Source organism: Rhinatrema bivittatum, chromosome 16 (genome assembly GCF_901001135.1).
Source record: "Rhinatrema bivittatum chromosome 16, aRhiBiv1.1, whole genome shotgun sequence".
Classification (NCBI taxonomy): domain Eukaryota; kingdom Metazoa; phylum Chordata; class Amphibia; order Gymnophiona; family Rhinatrematidae; genus Rhinatrema; species Rhinatrema bivittatum.
Window position 1 is genome coordinate 20,298,998 of NC_042630.1, and position 15,821 is coordinate 20,314,818.

The 15,821-nt window shown below is 46.4% G+C and overlaps 1 protein-coding gene across 10 annotated transcripts in view; it reads left to right on the plus strand.

Moving 5' to 3' along the window:
- Positions 1–14,757, plus strand: part of SRRT (serrate, RNA effector molecule) — a 50,449-nt gene extending 35,692 nt beyond the window's left edge. For 4 of the 10 annotated variants that reach the window (XM_029580170.1, XM_029580174.1, XM_029580166.1 and 1 more), the window contains 5 exons: positions 611–767; positions 1,400–1,501; positions 2,657–2,753; positions 5,540–5,642; positions 14,471–14,757. In XM_029580170.1, coding sequence (XP_029436030.1) covers positions 611–767; positions 1,400–1,501; positions 2,657–2,753; positions 5,540–5,642; positions 14,471–14,485 — 474 coding nt within the window. In that variant the 3' untranslated portion in view covers positions 14,486–14,757. The remainder of the gene's footprint in view (positions 1–610; positions 768–1,399; positions 1,502–2,656; positions 2,754–5,539; positions 5,643–14,470) is intronic. The other 6 variants (XM_029580173.1, XM_029580172.1, XM_029580175.1 and 3 more) reach the window with 4 other exon arrangements.
- Positions 14,758–15,821: the final 1,064 nt, after the last annotated feature.

The window sequence follows — 15,821 nt, forward strand, 5'->3', positions numbered from 1 at the left end:
ACTTTTCTATACCGTCGTTAAGTGATATACCATCACAACGGTTTACAAATAGGCACATCAATAAATTTGAAATAGATTTTACTTTAAACAGTGGGTGCCAAAGTTGTTCCGATACATGATCCAAAATATTATAAGCTATATGTAGTGTGTATTGAAGTTCCCCTAATAGGCTATCCATATATGCGATATACTGTAATTCTTTATCTTAAAACTTAAGTGTGATAAAAATAAAGGTAAGGAATGCATATATGTTATCTGGTGACTTTTGCCTGTGTGTATAAGTCCTTTTCTAGTTTCTTAGTACTACCTATTCCCCATTCTCATTATGAAATGCTTTTTTGAAAAGCCATGTTTTTAGGCTTTTTTTGAAGAGACCTGTCTCCTCGAGGGTGCAGGGGGTAGTGCACGAGCGGCCCTGGCAGCTTTGGGCCATCTCCTCAGGCCGGGTAGTGCGTGAATGAGGTTGGATAGTGGGGCAGAGAACAAGCTGCTGCTGTCTTGCTTGGAGGGGCTGCGAGTAAGTGCCTAAAGAAGAGCCAGCCGTCTCAGGCTGGGATCCTGTGCTCGCTGTCCTAACTTTCTGTGGCTCGTTTTCCATCGCTGCTTGCAGGGCCCAGAGTTCGTTCGGAAGCACATCTTCAACAAGCACAGTGAGAAGATAGAGGAGGTGAAGAAAGAGGTCTCTTTCTTCAACAACTTCCTGATGGACGCCAAGCGCCCCATGCTGCCAGACATAAAACCCAACCAGCCCCCCGTGCCAGGACAAAGTAAGAGGAAGGCAGGGGACCCAGCGATGAATCCCCTGTGTAATAAGCCTTGCTTTCCTCTTTCTTTCTTCTTTCTTTCTTTCTTTCTTTCTTTCTTTCTTTCTTTCTTCTTTCTTGGCTCGTGTTTTGTAAACTCCTACAGAGAGGAAAAAAATGGCATCCCAAGATCAAAACTACTGCCATTGGTTAGCATGCAGATCACACAGGGCAGAGCTGGTGATCAGAACCCAAGGCAGAGAGAGAGTGGGCGTTTCTGCTCTAGTTCCTCCCTGCAGGAATCGCCTGCTAGTTTCTTTTTATCAAGCCAAGCAAGGAAGATCTGAGCTGGAACTTTTAGGGTAGCTGTGAACTGTCCAAACCAAGAGGTTGGGGGCATATTAAGGGAGGCCTGACACTTACCGTCAAGGGCAGGAGTGGGGGGGGGGGGGTGCATCGCAGGGGTTACCATATGGACATGACAGGTCTATGGCACTGGCACACGTGCCCAGGACCTCTGAAGTCAGGTTGGCTTTGAAACAGGCCCCTCCCCCTGTTGGGAGAGCTCTGGAGCGTCGTCCCTCCCTGGCGAATACATGGCAGGGGTTTGTGATTTGTACCATGCTAGCAGTAATTCACTTCCCGTGTTCTTATTGTATCCCTTGCAGGTTTGACGCCTGGAATGCTGTACCCTAACCAGAACCCACAGACGCTCCTGTCCTATGGCCAGCCCCGCCCGCCCATGCTTCCTTACGGAGGTGAGCACACTTTTCATGTTGCAGCTGGATTTGGGTGAAGGGGTGTATGTGTAAGAGACGAACCACTTCTGGCACGTCTCTTACACATTCATCCCCCATTTGATTTGGGGGTGTCTGTGTGTATAAAAAAAAAAAAAAAGAAAGGCCTGCCATATCTCATCAAGCTAGATTGGAGTTTGGGGGGTGGGGTGGTTAGAGCAGATCTGCATCTTTTTGGGCTAGATTTGGGGAAGGGGTGTGTGTAAAAGAGAGCTGCTGTGTCGCCTCAGGCTGGATTTGGTGGGAGGTAGGCCTGTGATGTGTAAAGGACACGTTGCATCTCCTTGGGCTGGATTCTGGAAATGGTAGTATGCGGGACTGCTCATGAGATGGATACATTTTTCAGCAGTGTGTCAAGCGAAGAATGTCGCAGAAAAGCCTATGGCAGCCTGAACAGAAATAAGAGTGGAGGAGTAGCCTAGTGTTAGAGCAGTGGGCTGAGAACCAGGGAAGCCAGGGTTCAAATACAGTTGCTGCTCCTTGTGACCTTGGCCAAGTTACTTTGCCCCTCCCTTGCTTCAAGAACAAACTTAAGCCCTGTTTAACTAAGGCTTTTCTCCCATTCTGTGTCTCTGGGGAAAAAGGCTTAGTAAATGAGGCCCTTAATAAGCTCTCTGGAGACAGGGAAATTTCTACACTACAGTTCATTAATTATTTTTTTCTTGGCTATTCTGTTGTATGATTTTGTTGTATTTTGTTTTAAGTTGATTACTTATTTTTTTGATTTTATGTACGTTCTATTGTAAATCATCTTGTGCTACTGCAGAAGATGATTAATACATCTGCAATAAAAGTACCTGAATGTAATCTGATTTGAAGGGTCACAAAAGGCAGAATATAAATTAAAAAAAACAAACGAAAAACCCAGTAAAATTAATTTCAGAGAGAAAGCTAGATGAAATGTAGAAACCGCGGAAGAAACAGTTTATTAGCAAAAACATACTTGCCTGCATCTTAAATTCTAGTAGAAAGAAATGGCCAGGATCTGAGGTGGTGGCTGTTAGCTGCAGTGGAATAGTGTTCTGTGTGTGTTGCTGAAGAAAGTCCACAACTGAATATTTGTTCTTTTCAAATTGCTTTTTTTCCCCCCCTCCTCCCTCTGGTACCTGGTATCAGCTGGACCTGCCTATGCTCCTGCCCCATATGCAGCCGGCCGTGGCAACTACGATTCATTCCGAGGCCAGGGTGGCTACCCAGGCAAGCCCCGGAACAGGTCAGTCGGAATCCCATGTTCTTATCTGCAATTAAAAAAAAAAAAAAAGTTCCTTTCCCCACAGACCAGCAGATAAACAGTGGCACATGTGGATGCCGTCACCATACAGCAACCAGTAAGGAAGGTGTTCAGTTGTTGGCTAGAATTCTCTGGAATGTTTTGCACACGTGTAACAGCCCTGTGTTAAATTTCATAGGTTTTTTTTCATCCACACTGCAGAGAACCAATGATTAGTGCAACTCCTCAGGTTTCATCTGTTCTCTTTAAAAAAAAAAAAAAAAAGCCCCTAGTTTTAAGAGGTGCTTAACCCGTAGGGCTAAGATATCCCTTACAGATATACATGTGGGTTGCATAAAATGCCTGGGATTAAACCATACTTGTTTTTGCTTGCTTACGTCTCTCAAGATGTTAACATTGTGTAGGCTGAGATTACAGGATTTATTTCGGACCATTACAAATCCTGTTTCTTTGTCTCCAGAGACCGACTGTCCGGATAAAGGGAAAAGGAAACACAAAGAAGATGGTTTTCTCTGATCCTGAAGGAGGAGTGCCACTAAGGGCGGTGTGACAGTTTGGGGACACTGCCCCAAAGGGCATCGCGTCCTCGGCTGCATCATCCTAAAATTCCTTTAGCCCGGGCTTCAGGTGTCTGGGATGAGGCCCAAAGTTTGTTTCCCCTGAGAGATTCGGGCTAAAACGGGCATAGCCATCCTCTCCCTGTGTCTAACTAGAGCCTAGTGAAGCTGCAAAGCTTCTCCTTCACGCTGCAGCTCAAATCGGAGCTCTGCAGCACGTTCCACCTGTGAGGGGTCTGTGGCAGGGGCTCGCCTCTGAGCAGTTAATCCCTGGGGCAGCAGATGATTTCTCAGTCTGACCTCCACAGGCCTCAGTCCAGCTCTGCTGCAGCTGGATTGAGGCCTCAGCATCCCCACTAGAGGGAACATGCAAGCTTTAGCACTTGTTGCTGTAACCTCTTCTCCCCTCCTCCAGTGCAGGAAGAGCAGCTTCCTTCTGCTTTCCTGGGTATAGCTAATCTGATTAAAACAATAAGATATTGTGGCAGGTCAATTACAGGCACTGTGCCCAGGAAGTTGTGAAGGTTCAGAGACCGCCTATTCAGCCTCTGATTCTTGTCCCAGAATCACCTCTTACAGGATGTGTGAGCACTTAAACCTTCCTGAGCTCGAGGAAGCGGGCGGTCGACGGTCAGTTTCAGTGCCCCGTGGGAAGGCAGGGTTTAACCCTGCATCTCTAGTGTATCAAATCACTCTCCCCCACTTTCTCCTGGAGGCACACCTAACCAGTCAGGTTTTCAGGATATCCATAATGGATGGCAATCTCATCTCCTGCATAACCATTGTGGCTAGGTGTTGCCTGCATGAGAGAGGGCTGGGAAATACTGTGTCGGATCATGAGAGGTCTCAGGTTAGGGCCACCTGGTCCACCTCTCCAGCTTACTTCCCACTAAAAATGCTTCAACACTAGAAGGACTTGTATGTCAAATTACTCTGACCGTGTCCTGTGAGGAAGCCAAGGTCAGCGCAGGGTATTTTTTTGTAACATTGTAATGCCCAAAGGGTCGTAATCCCAGTCCATCAAATTTTAAGAGACCTACACTCTTAAGAACTGGGAAGCACCTGTTCTGGTGTAACCTGTCCCAAAGCAATTAGATACCAAATAAACGGTTCAACCTGTGCCAGGTTTGATAACGTTCGGCTCTCGTCTAAATCTGCGGTGGCAGAGGCTGCACTGAAAAAAATAAAAAAGAGAAATCACACTTTTAATTCCTCTGGGCAAAGAGCAGTAGTTTTGGACTCATTTCATTCCACTGTGCTGTTAGGATTTTCTCTGTGGCCAAGCTGCGCGCACAGCCACACGTGTGTGACGCCATTCAATGAGCCAGTTTTTAATTTTTAAATCTGCTCTCAGCATGCACGGCAGTTCCTGTGCTGCCGTCTCCATGTGAGCCTCCCTCTTTTTTTTTTTTTTTTGTCCGCTCATGCGAACGGTTGGAAAAGCTCTCCCCTGGGTCATCACATTTTTCTTTAAAAAAAAGAAAAAAAAAAAGTCCTCAATCATCTAATCAACTTTAGCCAAGAAAGGGAAAAAGCCTCTTTTAAATCTTCTAAAAAAAAAAAAAAAAAGTCACAGGAAATTGGCAGTAGCCGGATGTCCGTGAATTATGCCTTAAAATGCCTTGGCCGAAAGCATGGCTGCACAAGCTGTGGCCCCTGCGGCGGGACGTCTCTGCCAGAGTTGGGTTTTTGGGGCCTCAGGCTGAAATACGAGGTTTCAAGCTCAGAAAGAGACTAAGTTCTTCTCCTTCAGAGAGGTTTTCTGCAAAGAAAAAGGTATGGTTTCAACAGCAGAAAAATCAATGCCAAAGCAGCATAGCGCTGAGTCATCAACCTCTGAAGTCAGAGCACCATCGTTCGATGCCGAGACGCCACGGCACAGAAGGCCTAGGGCTGAGACACGAGAAAAATGTACGCTAAAATAAGGATTTTAACTGCAAGGCAGGAAGCAGGTTCTGACCTAGACAGGTTATTAATTTTTATTTAAAAATATGTATTAATCACTTTATAAAAACTAAACACAATTAAAACATTCTACAGCATAAAACATCAGCACAACTGGTCCATCCAGCTATCAATAAAATCTACAGTCATCTAAAGCAGTCCAGTCCAAACCGTATAATGTCGTTCATCTTCCTACTTCCCAGCATCAAGCAGGTTTTTAATCTCCTACACAGCTTCATCAATTCTTTCTCTTCTCTTTGATTTCAGTCAGCATCTCATTCTACCATACTGGGACTACAGAAGAAAAAGGCTGATTCTGAACGCTAATATTGTGGAAAGCCCTCACTGGAGCAAGTTGCAGCATAAATTGGTGACTAGATCTTAAAAGGCGATGAGAGCATTTCCAGCTCAACCGGTTAGATAACTGCTAGGGACCCAACCTCCTGTCAGAATCTTCAAGGCCAAGAACTAAACCTTTAAACTTACAGGGGGATTTAATTGGTATCCAGTGTAGCCTCCTCAAAAGGGGAGCTGCAGCCTCCCTCATAGGTCTCCCACGCCAAATTCTGGCGGCCGTATTTTGTATCACCTGCAAGCTTCCTTAACATCTCCCAGTTAAGCCCAAGTAAAGGGCATTATAGACTATGATAAGACTAATGCAGACCCCACTGACCTTAAGATTTTAATTGCCTCACCCATTTCAACCTTAAGTAAACATTACATGCTACCTGCTGCGCCTGCCTTTCCATAGTCCAGAGTACAATTTAATCCATCCCATCTATTACCACTTCCCTACAACGGGCTAACAATACCCCATGGTCCACTCTGTCCAGCAAATCTAACAGCATCAGCACCAGTCTTGGTGGCAGAAGCCCTGCCTATTGGAGAAGGATCTGCACTAGCAATGCCACCATTTCCAGAATTACATTCTTTCCTAGCGTGTAGCAGATGGACTCAGGACCAATGGGTATAGTGTACTCCTGATAGCAGTTGGAGACGGATCAGATTTCAATCTGACGTCAGCCCTAGTACATATACCCCTGCAGGAAGTGCAGCTCTTCAGTATTTTACGTCTCCATAGCAGTTAGGGACTGTATGCACGCTAGCACAGCGTTAGAGTAAATTTTACCAAAGAAAACCAAATTAAGAAGAAATCTTACCTCTACAGACGAACCCCGCTCTCCTGCGGTGACACCTGTCGGGTCCCTCCCCCAGTTGAGATTTCCGAGGTGATTTCTGTGATCCCTCAGAGGTAAGCCTCGGTCCGGCGGCCAACCTCGATCGCGGCGGTGAAGGTATTTTCCCTCTCCCCCCGCAGCCGGAGACCACCCGGACCGAAACCGGGAAGTGCCGAGACAAAGTAAGGTAGAAATCTATTTAAAAGTCTCTAGTCTCCGAAGCTCGAGGAGACGCACAGGTCGCCAGCTGGGACCAGTGCCACTGGGTTGATCTGCCTTTGCAGGGCTAGGCCCCGGTTAGATCCAAGGGTCCTCCCATGTGGAGACCCTCCGAGGTGGTTGCCATATTGTCTGCGTGGTCGCCGTCACCATTTTGGCCCTGTTCACTGCCCTGTCTGCCGTCTCGATCCTTGCCCACAGAGGCGAGCCGTGCGCACAAATCCCTTGTGCGCACAAGTGAAGCACTTAGCCCACGCGCTCACTGTGCTGGACGCATAATTTCTACCCGTGCGCACAACTACGCGCACATCGCTCTGCATGCGCACACCAAACCTACGCGCACATCTTCGCACACCGGAACGCGCAACTGTATTGTACGCGCACAAATCATGGCACGGCCTGAAAATAAGCTCAAAGCTCAGGGCCTTTGCCCAGCATGCCACATTAGAGCTGCATAGCATGAGGAGGCCACGACCCTGTGTATACAGTGCGAAGAGGCCCTAGGGGACCCAACTCATGGCCCTCCCCAGCCGGTACCGGACCCCAGCCTCTCGAGCGGTATGCCGGACCTAGCATCACACAGCGGGACACCCCACTCAAACGGGCTCCCCAGGGACACAGCGCCCCCTAGTCTAGACCCAGTCTCTATCTCCTGGGTGGAATTCTTCAAAGGTCTGCATACCTCCGTCCACATGCAACCGGGGCCTCCTACAATGCGGTCACAGGCCCCACCAGAGGACCTCAACATGCCAGGACCCTCTATGACCAGGGAAGTGATCCCACCACCCAGAAGCCCCACCTTCGGGGACACAGACATCTCAGATGAGGAGTCAGAACCCCTGGAGGAAGGGGAACTCCCTCCGGGGACAGAACCCCATCGAACCATGAGACGCTTCTTCACAAAGGACGAATTTCCAGACCTGGTCACACACAGCTTCAAAGAGCTTGCCATCCCGGGCACTAGTGTCTCGGGGGAACCTAAGCTGAACCCACTTTTAGAGGTACTTCGTCAGACCTCCTGCCATTTCCCACTATTACAAGCCGTCCAGCAACTAATTGACCCTGGAATGGGAGGCCCCAGAAACCACATTCAAAGGGGGCTGGGCTCTGCCAGCCATGTACCCTCTGGACCCTGCCGCCAAAGATCTCCTGGCATGTCCGAAAGTGGATGCCATGATCTGCGTGGTCTCGAAGCGCACTACTATCCCGGTGGAGGGAGGAGCAGCACTCAAGGATGCTCAAGACAGACGTCTGGAATCTTCCTCAAACAGTCCTTTGACTTCTCCGCTATGTCTTTACAGATCGCGGCCTGCTGTGCCGGGGTGACACATGCCTGCTTAGTACAGACCAGGAACAACACTCCTGGGGAAGCCCTGGAACCAGCCGTATCATTCCTCGCGGACGCCGCTTTGGATCTGGTACGCACAGCAGCTAGAGGAGTCTCATCCACCGTGGCAGCCAGAAGACAAATCTGGCTCTGAAACTGGTCAGCCGACGCATCCTCCCAAACGAGACTCACAAGGATGCCTTTCAAGGGAACACTCCTGTTCAGAAGTGAACTAGAGAACCTAGCCAACAAGTGGGGCGAGTCCCAACTGCCGCGGCTACTGGAGGATAGGAATAAGAGAAACCAGTGATCCTTCCCCTGGACCTCCGGGGCAGAGGATCACAGCGCTTCAACCCATATAGAAACTTATATCAAGCGGCCCGCCCCCGCAGGCTGGAGCCAGTCCTTTTGGAACAAGCACAATAAAAGGGGAGCCAGCTCGGGCCCAGCCCCCAGCCGCACCCCACAATGAAGATCAGCCGATCCATCCAAAGGAAGAAGCCATTGGGGGCAGACTGGCCCTATTCTACCAAAGATGGGTCGCGATAACTTTGGACAAGTGGGTCCTATCCATCATTCAAGAGGGATATTACCTGGATTTCCACCACCTCCCTCTGGACAAGTTTGTGGAATCGCCCTGCCACAACCCTTCCAAGAGAATGGCAGTGGAAGCTACACTGACCAGATTACTAGCCTTAGAGGCTATAACACTGGTGCCTCCACAACAAATAAATACTGGCCATTATTCCATCTATTATCATTCCCAAGAAGGAAAGAACATTCAGACTTATCCTGGACCTCAAGGCGGTCAACCGTCACCTGAAGATTCCTCGCTTCCGCATGGAAACCCTACGCTTGGTAATTAGGGCGATATTACCGGGAGAGTTCCTTACTTCCCTGGATCTGTCAGAAGCCTACCTACCCATTCCGATCCATCAAGAGCATCAGCATTTTCTACGCTTCTCAATCCTCTACCGACACTACCAGTTCCAGGCACTACTTTTCGGGTTAGCCACTGCACCCCAGACGTTCACCAAGATCATAGTGGTGGCAACAACACTGAGGAAGGAAGGAATCCGCGTGCACCCTTATCTAGACGATTGGCTGATCAGAGCGAAATCCCCAGAGGAAAGCCACCAGGCTACCAACAGAGTCAAAACTCTACTGGAGAGCCTCGGGTGGGTGGTCAACACAAACAAGAACTGCCTGCAGCCTTCCTAATCTCTAGAATACTTGGGAGTCCAGTTCAACACCAAACAAGACAAGGTCATCCTGACACCGACAAGAAGATCAAAATTGTTGACCCAGTTACAAACCCTGTTGAGCAAACTTCGCCCCACAGCATGGGATTACCTGCAAGTCCTCGGCCTCATGGCATCCACTCTGGAAGTAGTCCCATGGGCACGGGCTCACATGAGACCCCTACAACGCTCACTACTATCACGATGTAATCCACTGTCCCAGAACTACACCATACGGCTTCCACTCCCGGGCAGTGTTCGGGCCCAACTACGATGGTGGCTACAAGAAGCCCATCTGAGCCAGGGAACGAGACTATCCTCCCCAACCTGGATCCTACTCACCACAGATGCCAGCCTACGAGGATGGGGAGCACACTGCCAGGAGTTAACCGCCCAAGGGCAATGGAACAAAGGAGAGTCTGGATGGAATATCAATCGCCTAGAAGCCCAGGCAGTCAGACTAGTCTGCCTAAGGTTCGGTCACAGACTCCGAGGCAAAGCGGTCAGAGTAATTTCGGACAACGCCACAACAGTGGCCTACATCAACTGTCAGGGAGGAACCAGAAACCAACAGGTGTCTCGGGAAATAGACCCCTAATGTCATGGGCGGAAGTGAATCTTCAAGAGATCTCGGCCGTCCACATTGCTGGGAAAGACAATGTCGCAGCGGACTACCTCAGCAGAGAAAGTCTAGATCCAGGAGAATGGAAACTGTCAACCACAGCATTCCAACTGATAGTAAACTGTTGGGGAAAACCAACCATGGACCTCCTGGCAAACCGGTCCAATGCCCAGGAACCCAGTTTCTTCAGCCGCAGACGGGAACCCGAGACCCATGGAATAGATGCTCTGGTACAGACCTGGCCACCGGAAACTCTGTTATACGCCTTCCCGCCGTGGCCCCCATTGGGCGCGATCACCACAGGGGGCCAGTACTTCCAGTGGCCTCGGACTGGCCGAGAAGACCGTGATACGCAGACATGCGAAGACTGCTGGCAGGGAACTCCCTGCCGCTACCTCCCCACAGAGTCCTGCTCCAACAGGGACCGATCCTCCACGAGGATCCAGCTCGATTCCCTCTTACGGTCTGGCCATTGAGAGGACTCGCCTAAGGAGGAGAGGATACTCGGGGGCAGTAATTGACACCCTACTCCGAGCATGCAAGTTCTCCACATCCCTAACATACATAAGGATTTGGAGAGTATTCGAATCCTGGTGCGAGGACCACGACATCATACCATACTCAGTCAAAATTCCTGCAATTTTGGAATTCCTACAGAAGGGATTGTCCCTCAACTCCATCAAGGTACAGGTGGCGGCCTTGTCATGCTACGGAACCGAGAGCGGCAGTATAGCCTCTCATCCGGATGTCTCCCGCTTCCTGAAAGGAGTCAAGCACATCCGACCACCCCTAAAGTGGCCAGTGCCTCTTTGGAACCTTAACCTGGTCCTAGATTTCCTAGCAGGAACCTCCTTCAGACCTCTCTGCGGCCTGTCTCTCCAACTATTAACATTGAAGACCGCCTTCCTACTGGCAGTCTGTTCAGCCAGTCGTATATACGAGCTACAAGCACTGTCCTGCCGAGAGCCGTTCCTCACTCACCCCAGGAACCATCAAGTTACACACAGTTCAGTCTTTCCTCCCCAAAGTGGTGTCCCACTTCCATCTCAACCAAACCATCTCGCTACCATTGCCAGATGAGCAGAAGAATTTGGAAGAGGCTCGAAGTCTACGCCATCTCAACATCTGCAGACTCCTAGTCCGATACCTGGAAAGGACGGAAACTGTACGAAAGACGGACCATCTATTCGTCCTTCACAGCGGGAAGAAGCAGGGGGAAGCGGCCTCGCGAGCAACCATAGCCCGCTGGATCAAAGAAGTCAAGGCAGCCTATGTGGAAGCAGGCAAGACACCGCCTTTACAAGTCAAGGCTCATTCTACAAGATCCCAGGCAGTGTCCTGGGCGGAAACCAAGATGCTGTCACCAGCCGAAATCTGCAGGGCGGCGACATGGTCCTCCATCCATACAGTCTCCAGGTTTTACCACCTGGATATTCAGGCTAGGGAGGACACAGCATTTGCAATGGCAGTACTAAGTGGGTCTCGGGCAGCCTCCCACCCGGTTTGGGAGTAGCTTTTATACATCCCATTGGTCCTGAGTCCATCTGCTACACGCTAGGAAATGGAGAAATTACTTACCTGATAATTTCCTTTTCCTTAGTGTAGACAGATGGACTCAGCATCCCACCCACGGCTGCTGTTACTCATAGAATTCTCAGGGGACATCCCCGGGAGCGAGTGATTCAAGGGTAAGCCAAGCTTTCCTTCATCTAGGACACTCAATCTACCAGGTGTCGACGTTTCTCGGTTGAGGGCACTGGCGGTCTCCAGCTATAGCCAATTCAACCAGTTCAAATTAGTCAAGTTATTCAAGTTGACACATATATATATATTCAAGTTACACATATATATAACTATCTGATCTTCATTTCCCTTCTCATTCCAAGTTATTGTTTTCCTTGTTATATGTAACTGCTTTTCTGCACTATTGTTTAAATGGTAAAATTTATTATAATTACACCCCTGTTTCTTGTGAACCAGCATGATGGGACCACCGTCTTGAATGTTGGTATATAAAAAAGTTAAATAAATAAATAAAAATAAAGTTATAAAGTTAATCAAGTTATTCAAATTAGTCAGTCATACATCTATCCTCAATGCTTTTCGAGGCGAATACTGAAGAGCTGCACTTCCTGCAGGGGTATATGTACTCGGGCTGACGTCAGATTGAAATCTGATCCGTCTCCAACTGCTATCAGGAGTACACTATACCCATTGGTCCTGAGTCCATCTGTCTACACTAAGGAAAACGAAATTATCAGGTAAGTAATTTCTCCAATTCCTACAGAAGCGCTGGGTGGATTTCTTTAAATCCTAGATGAAAGGTTTGCTAAGCAAAGAAATACCAAGACAGATTCCAATATTTGAACAACTGAGAGAAGCTTAAAGCTAAGCTACCAGCATCATACTTCCAAAAGGAAGAGAAGAAATCAGAAGAACCCAGACACATCTGCTTCAACTTCTAATATGAAGTTGGAATCAAAGGAAACATGAAACTAAATGTGATCAAAATAACAAACCCAAGTTTTACCATCTGACCCATCTTCGGAGCCGAGCAGAGCAGCACCACCAGGCGGGGTCTCTGACCTTCTGGATTCTACGATCTAAGAAATTTTAAAGAAATTCTACTAGCATCAAGGAAACTAACAAGAAAATCTTATGATGCTGAATGGAAAAGATTTGCAACCTGGTGAAAACTCAAAATGCAGATCCGTTCATCTGTCACAAACCTGCTGAGCTATCTTCATCTCTCAAATACAGGTTTAAAACCAGTTTGGTGAGGTTTAAAAAAAACGTTGCATCTGACAAAGTGGACTTTGCCGTCAAAAGCTCATGCCTGAATAAATTGGATAGTCATCTCCTTTTTGCTACACCAGACTAACTCCCTCTGGAAGTTTGGTCAGAGAGCACTTAGGTACCAGTGCAGCATTCCGCAAGCATGCAACACATTTTTCAGTGCCGAGATCCGTTAGTAGTAACATTTATCAAAGACCTAAATAATTTAAAGGTACTATTAAGCCTACCACCGTCACAATGGAACTTAAATGTAGTTTTATATCCGTTAACAAAGCCCAAAGGCTACAGCTCAGTTTGTCACATGGAAAGTGCTGTTTCTCATTGCGATCACCTCAGCGAGAAGAATAAATAAACTATAAGCTTTGGTAATTTATTCACCATACACTCAAATATTTAAAGGTAATGCAATACTTAGAACTTATCCACCAGTTCTGCCAAAGGTATTTTTGGACTTTCACTTTAACCAGACAATAATGTTGCCGTCGTTCTGTTCGAAGCCACTTAGAACGTTATGGAAAAAAACATTGCCTACGCTGGATTGTAGAAGAGCTTCCCTTTTACTATTTGTACAGAATCAAGCAACACAGAAGTTAACACAGCTGCTTCTGTCATGTCATATCTATAGATCTGGTGTTGAAGTGAAAAGGCAAACATTATCAAGATGGCTTTCTGCCCATCAAGTACAGGCAGTGGCTACCTTAGCACATGGCAACTGCGCATTCTCTCAGAACATTTGTAGAGCTGTAACATGGTCATCAGTGCATAGTTTTGCCAAGTATTACTGTCTGGATCAAGAGTCACTACAGGACAATTTTTGGACAAGCAGTATTATAGAATGTAATTAAATATGATTTGAGCTTGCCACATAAGAAAACACAGGTTGCTACTTGGACACAGTTAAAATTTGACAGTAGCCTTCAACTTGGGAGTCCCCACTTTCATGGTTGTATTGTGCTACTTGCCCATGGAGAAAGCTAAGTTGCTTACCCAGAACAGGTGTTCTCCATGAACAACAGAACAAACAGCCACACGATCCTTTCCTCCTCCCCAGAAAGCTGTGATCAGTTAGGTATTAATTGAGGAGAGGTGCACGGTGATGCTAATGCGAGAAGACAGGCGCATGCCCAAAAGCTTCTGGAAAATTGAGCTATGAGAAAAAAAGATCCCAAACCTTGTACCGTTGGATGACATCACCCACTTGTGGGGCTATTTGTTCTGCTGTCCAAGGAGAACACCGGTTAGTGGTAAGCAACTTTGCTTTACTTCTGAAACTTAAAGGTGAACTCTATCTACCTTGTAACAAAATAAATTTAAATTACAACAAAATATTTTTAAACCTTAGTGGACATGTGAAGAGTGGCTATGTGGGTCTTTCACAGAGAGTGAGATACGTTTGCAGAGTTTCCATCCGTGACTGACAAAATTCACATCCACTTCAGATTTTCGTTTCATGCTCTTCGTTGGGACTCCACTTACTGATGTTTTCTTTTGGGAAACTGTAAATAGACTGAAGGAAGAGTACGTGTAAGAACTAGAAATGAGATAACCTATGGTAGCTCTTGGTGTAATATTTCTGCACGGGGAGTAACCTGCACAAAATGGCATTATAACCCTGAACTACTTGTTGGGCAGATTGGATGGACCATTTTGGTCTTTATCTACTGTAATTTACTATGTTACTATGTAGCACAATAGGAGGGTACTGATAGGCAGATAGTGGCTACCTTACTTGGACCTCCCAGTGACCTCCCAGATTGTATTGTTTATCTGAGCGTGATCTCCTATTAACACCAGTCTCTCTCTCCCCCTCTGTAGGATGATCAGAGGTGACCCCCGAGCGATTATAGAGTACAGAGACCTAGATGCACCTGAAGATGTTGACTTCTTTTAGAAACTGCTTGAGGAACATGGTGGATTTTTTAAACTTTTATGTCGAGCTCCTCCAAGACTTTTTCCCTCCCTGCTGTTCAGAAAACATGTCAAACATTGGAGTTCTTTTCCTGATTTTGTACACTTCAGAATTTTTTTTTTTTTGTGCCTGTACTTGTTCAGACATGTTGGCCATATTTCCAATAAACAGTTCTTCCGACTTTACAAAGGTTGATGTCTCTGAGCTGTGCACAGTTTAATATTTTTTTGACAATTTATATTCTGCTTAATTACCAGACTTCTGTTCTAAGTGACTTACAGAGAAAAACATACAAATAGAACATAAAAATCAAGCATAAAAAAATTATAAAATCAATCATGTTTCAATATACATACAATCACATAAACGGACAACACATAAATAAAACCATGATTAAAGTGGTGTTGTATGCTATGTTATGCTACCAGCAAAAAAAGGTGAAAAAGCTTCCCGGAGTAAATGCACCTTTAATAGTTTCGGAAAATTTTATACTTATGCAATTGACGCAAACCCTGAGGAAAACGGTTTCATAACACCGGAGCTGTTCTGGAGAAAGCCTGAAGTTTCCTTTAAGTGCTCTCCCTTAATACTTAGTACAGACAATAATTGGGAATTTGCTGATCACAACAAATGAGAAGGTAAGTACCAATTTAATGAGTTTTTTCAAATAAAGCAAACCATCATAAAATGTTCGATGTACCAACGTCAAAATTTTAAAATGAATCTGTTGTATGGGGAGCCAGTGTAAGTAATGTAAAACTGGAGTGACTCTCTCAAAGGGCAAACTATAACCAGTTTTGCTGCAGCATTCAATAGTAATTGCAAAACTCTCATCTGACAGACAATCCAATTTATAGGGCATTACAATAGTCTACTGCAGACAATACTAAAGATTGGATCGTCCTAAAATCCAAAATATACTCACTTCCGTAGCTTTTTCAATTTATCATTTTTATCTGAGGAAATAAAGTAAAGGAGAAATAACCCCCAGATTACTTTGTTTCAGAAAAAAAGAATTATTTTATTTTAGACTTTTTATATTCCGCTTTTCAGAATTGTGGTACTTTCAAACAAAATCCTAGAAAAAAGGATAGGTAGAGAAGGCCGAGCAAGCCACATTGCCTCCATTTTTGAAACATTCACCAAAATGTCTTTCATCGAAGTATTAACATTAAATCAGAGATTGGCAAAAACATCTGCAGTTGTAGAAATAGGAAACGGTAGAAAAGAGAGCAAGCAGCTTTTTAAACTAAATCA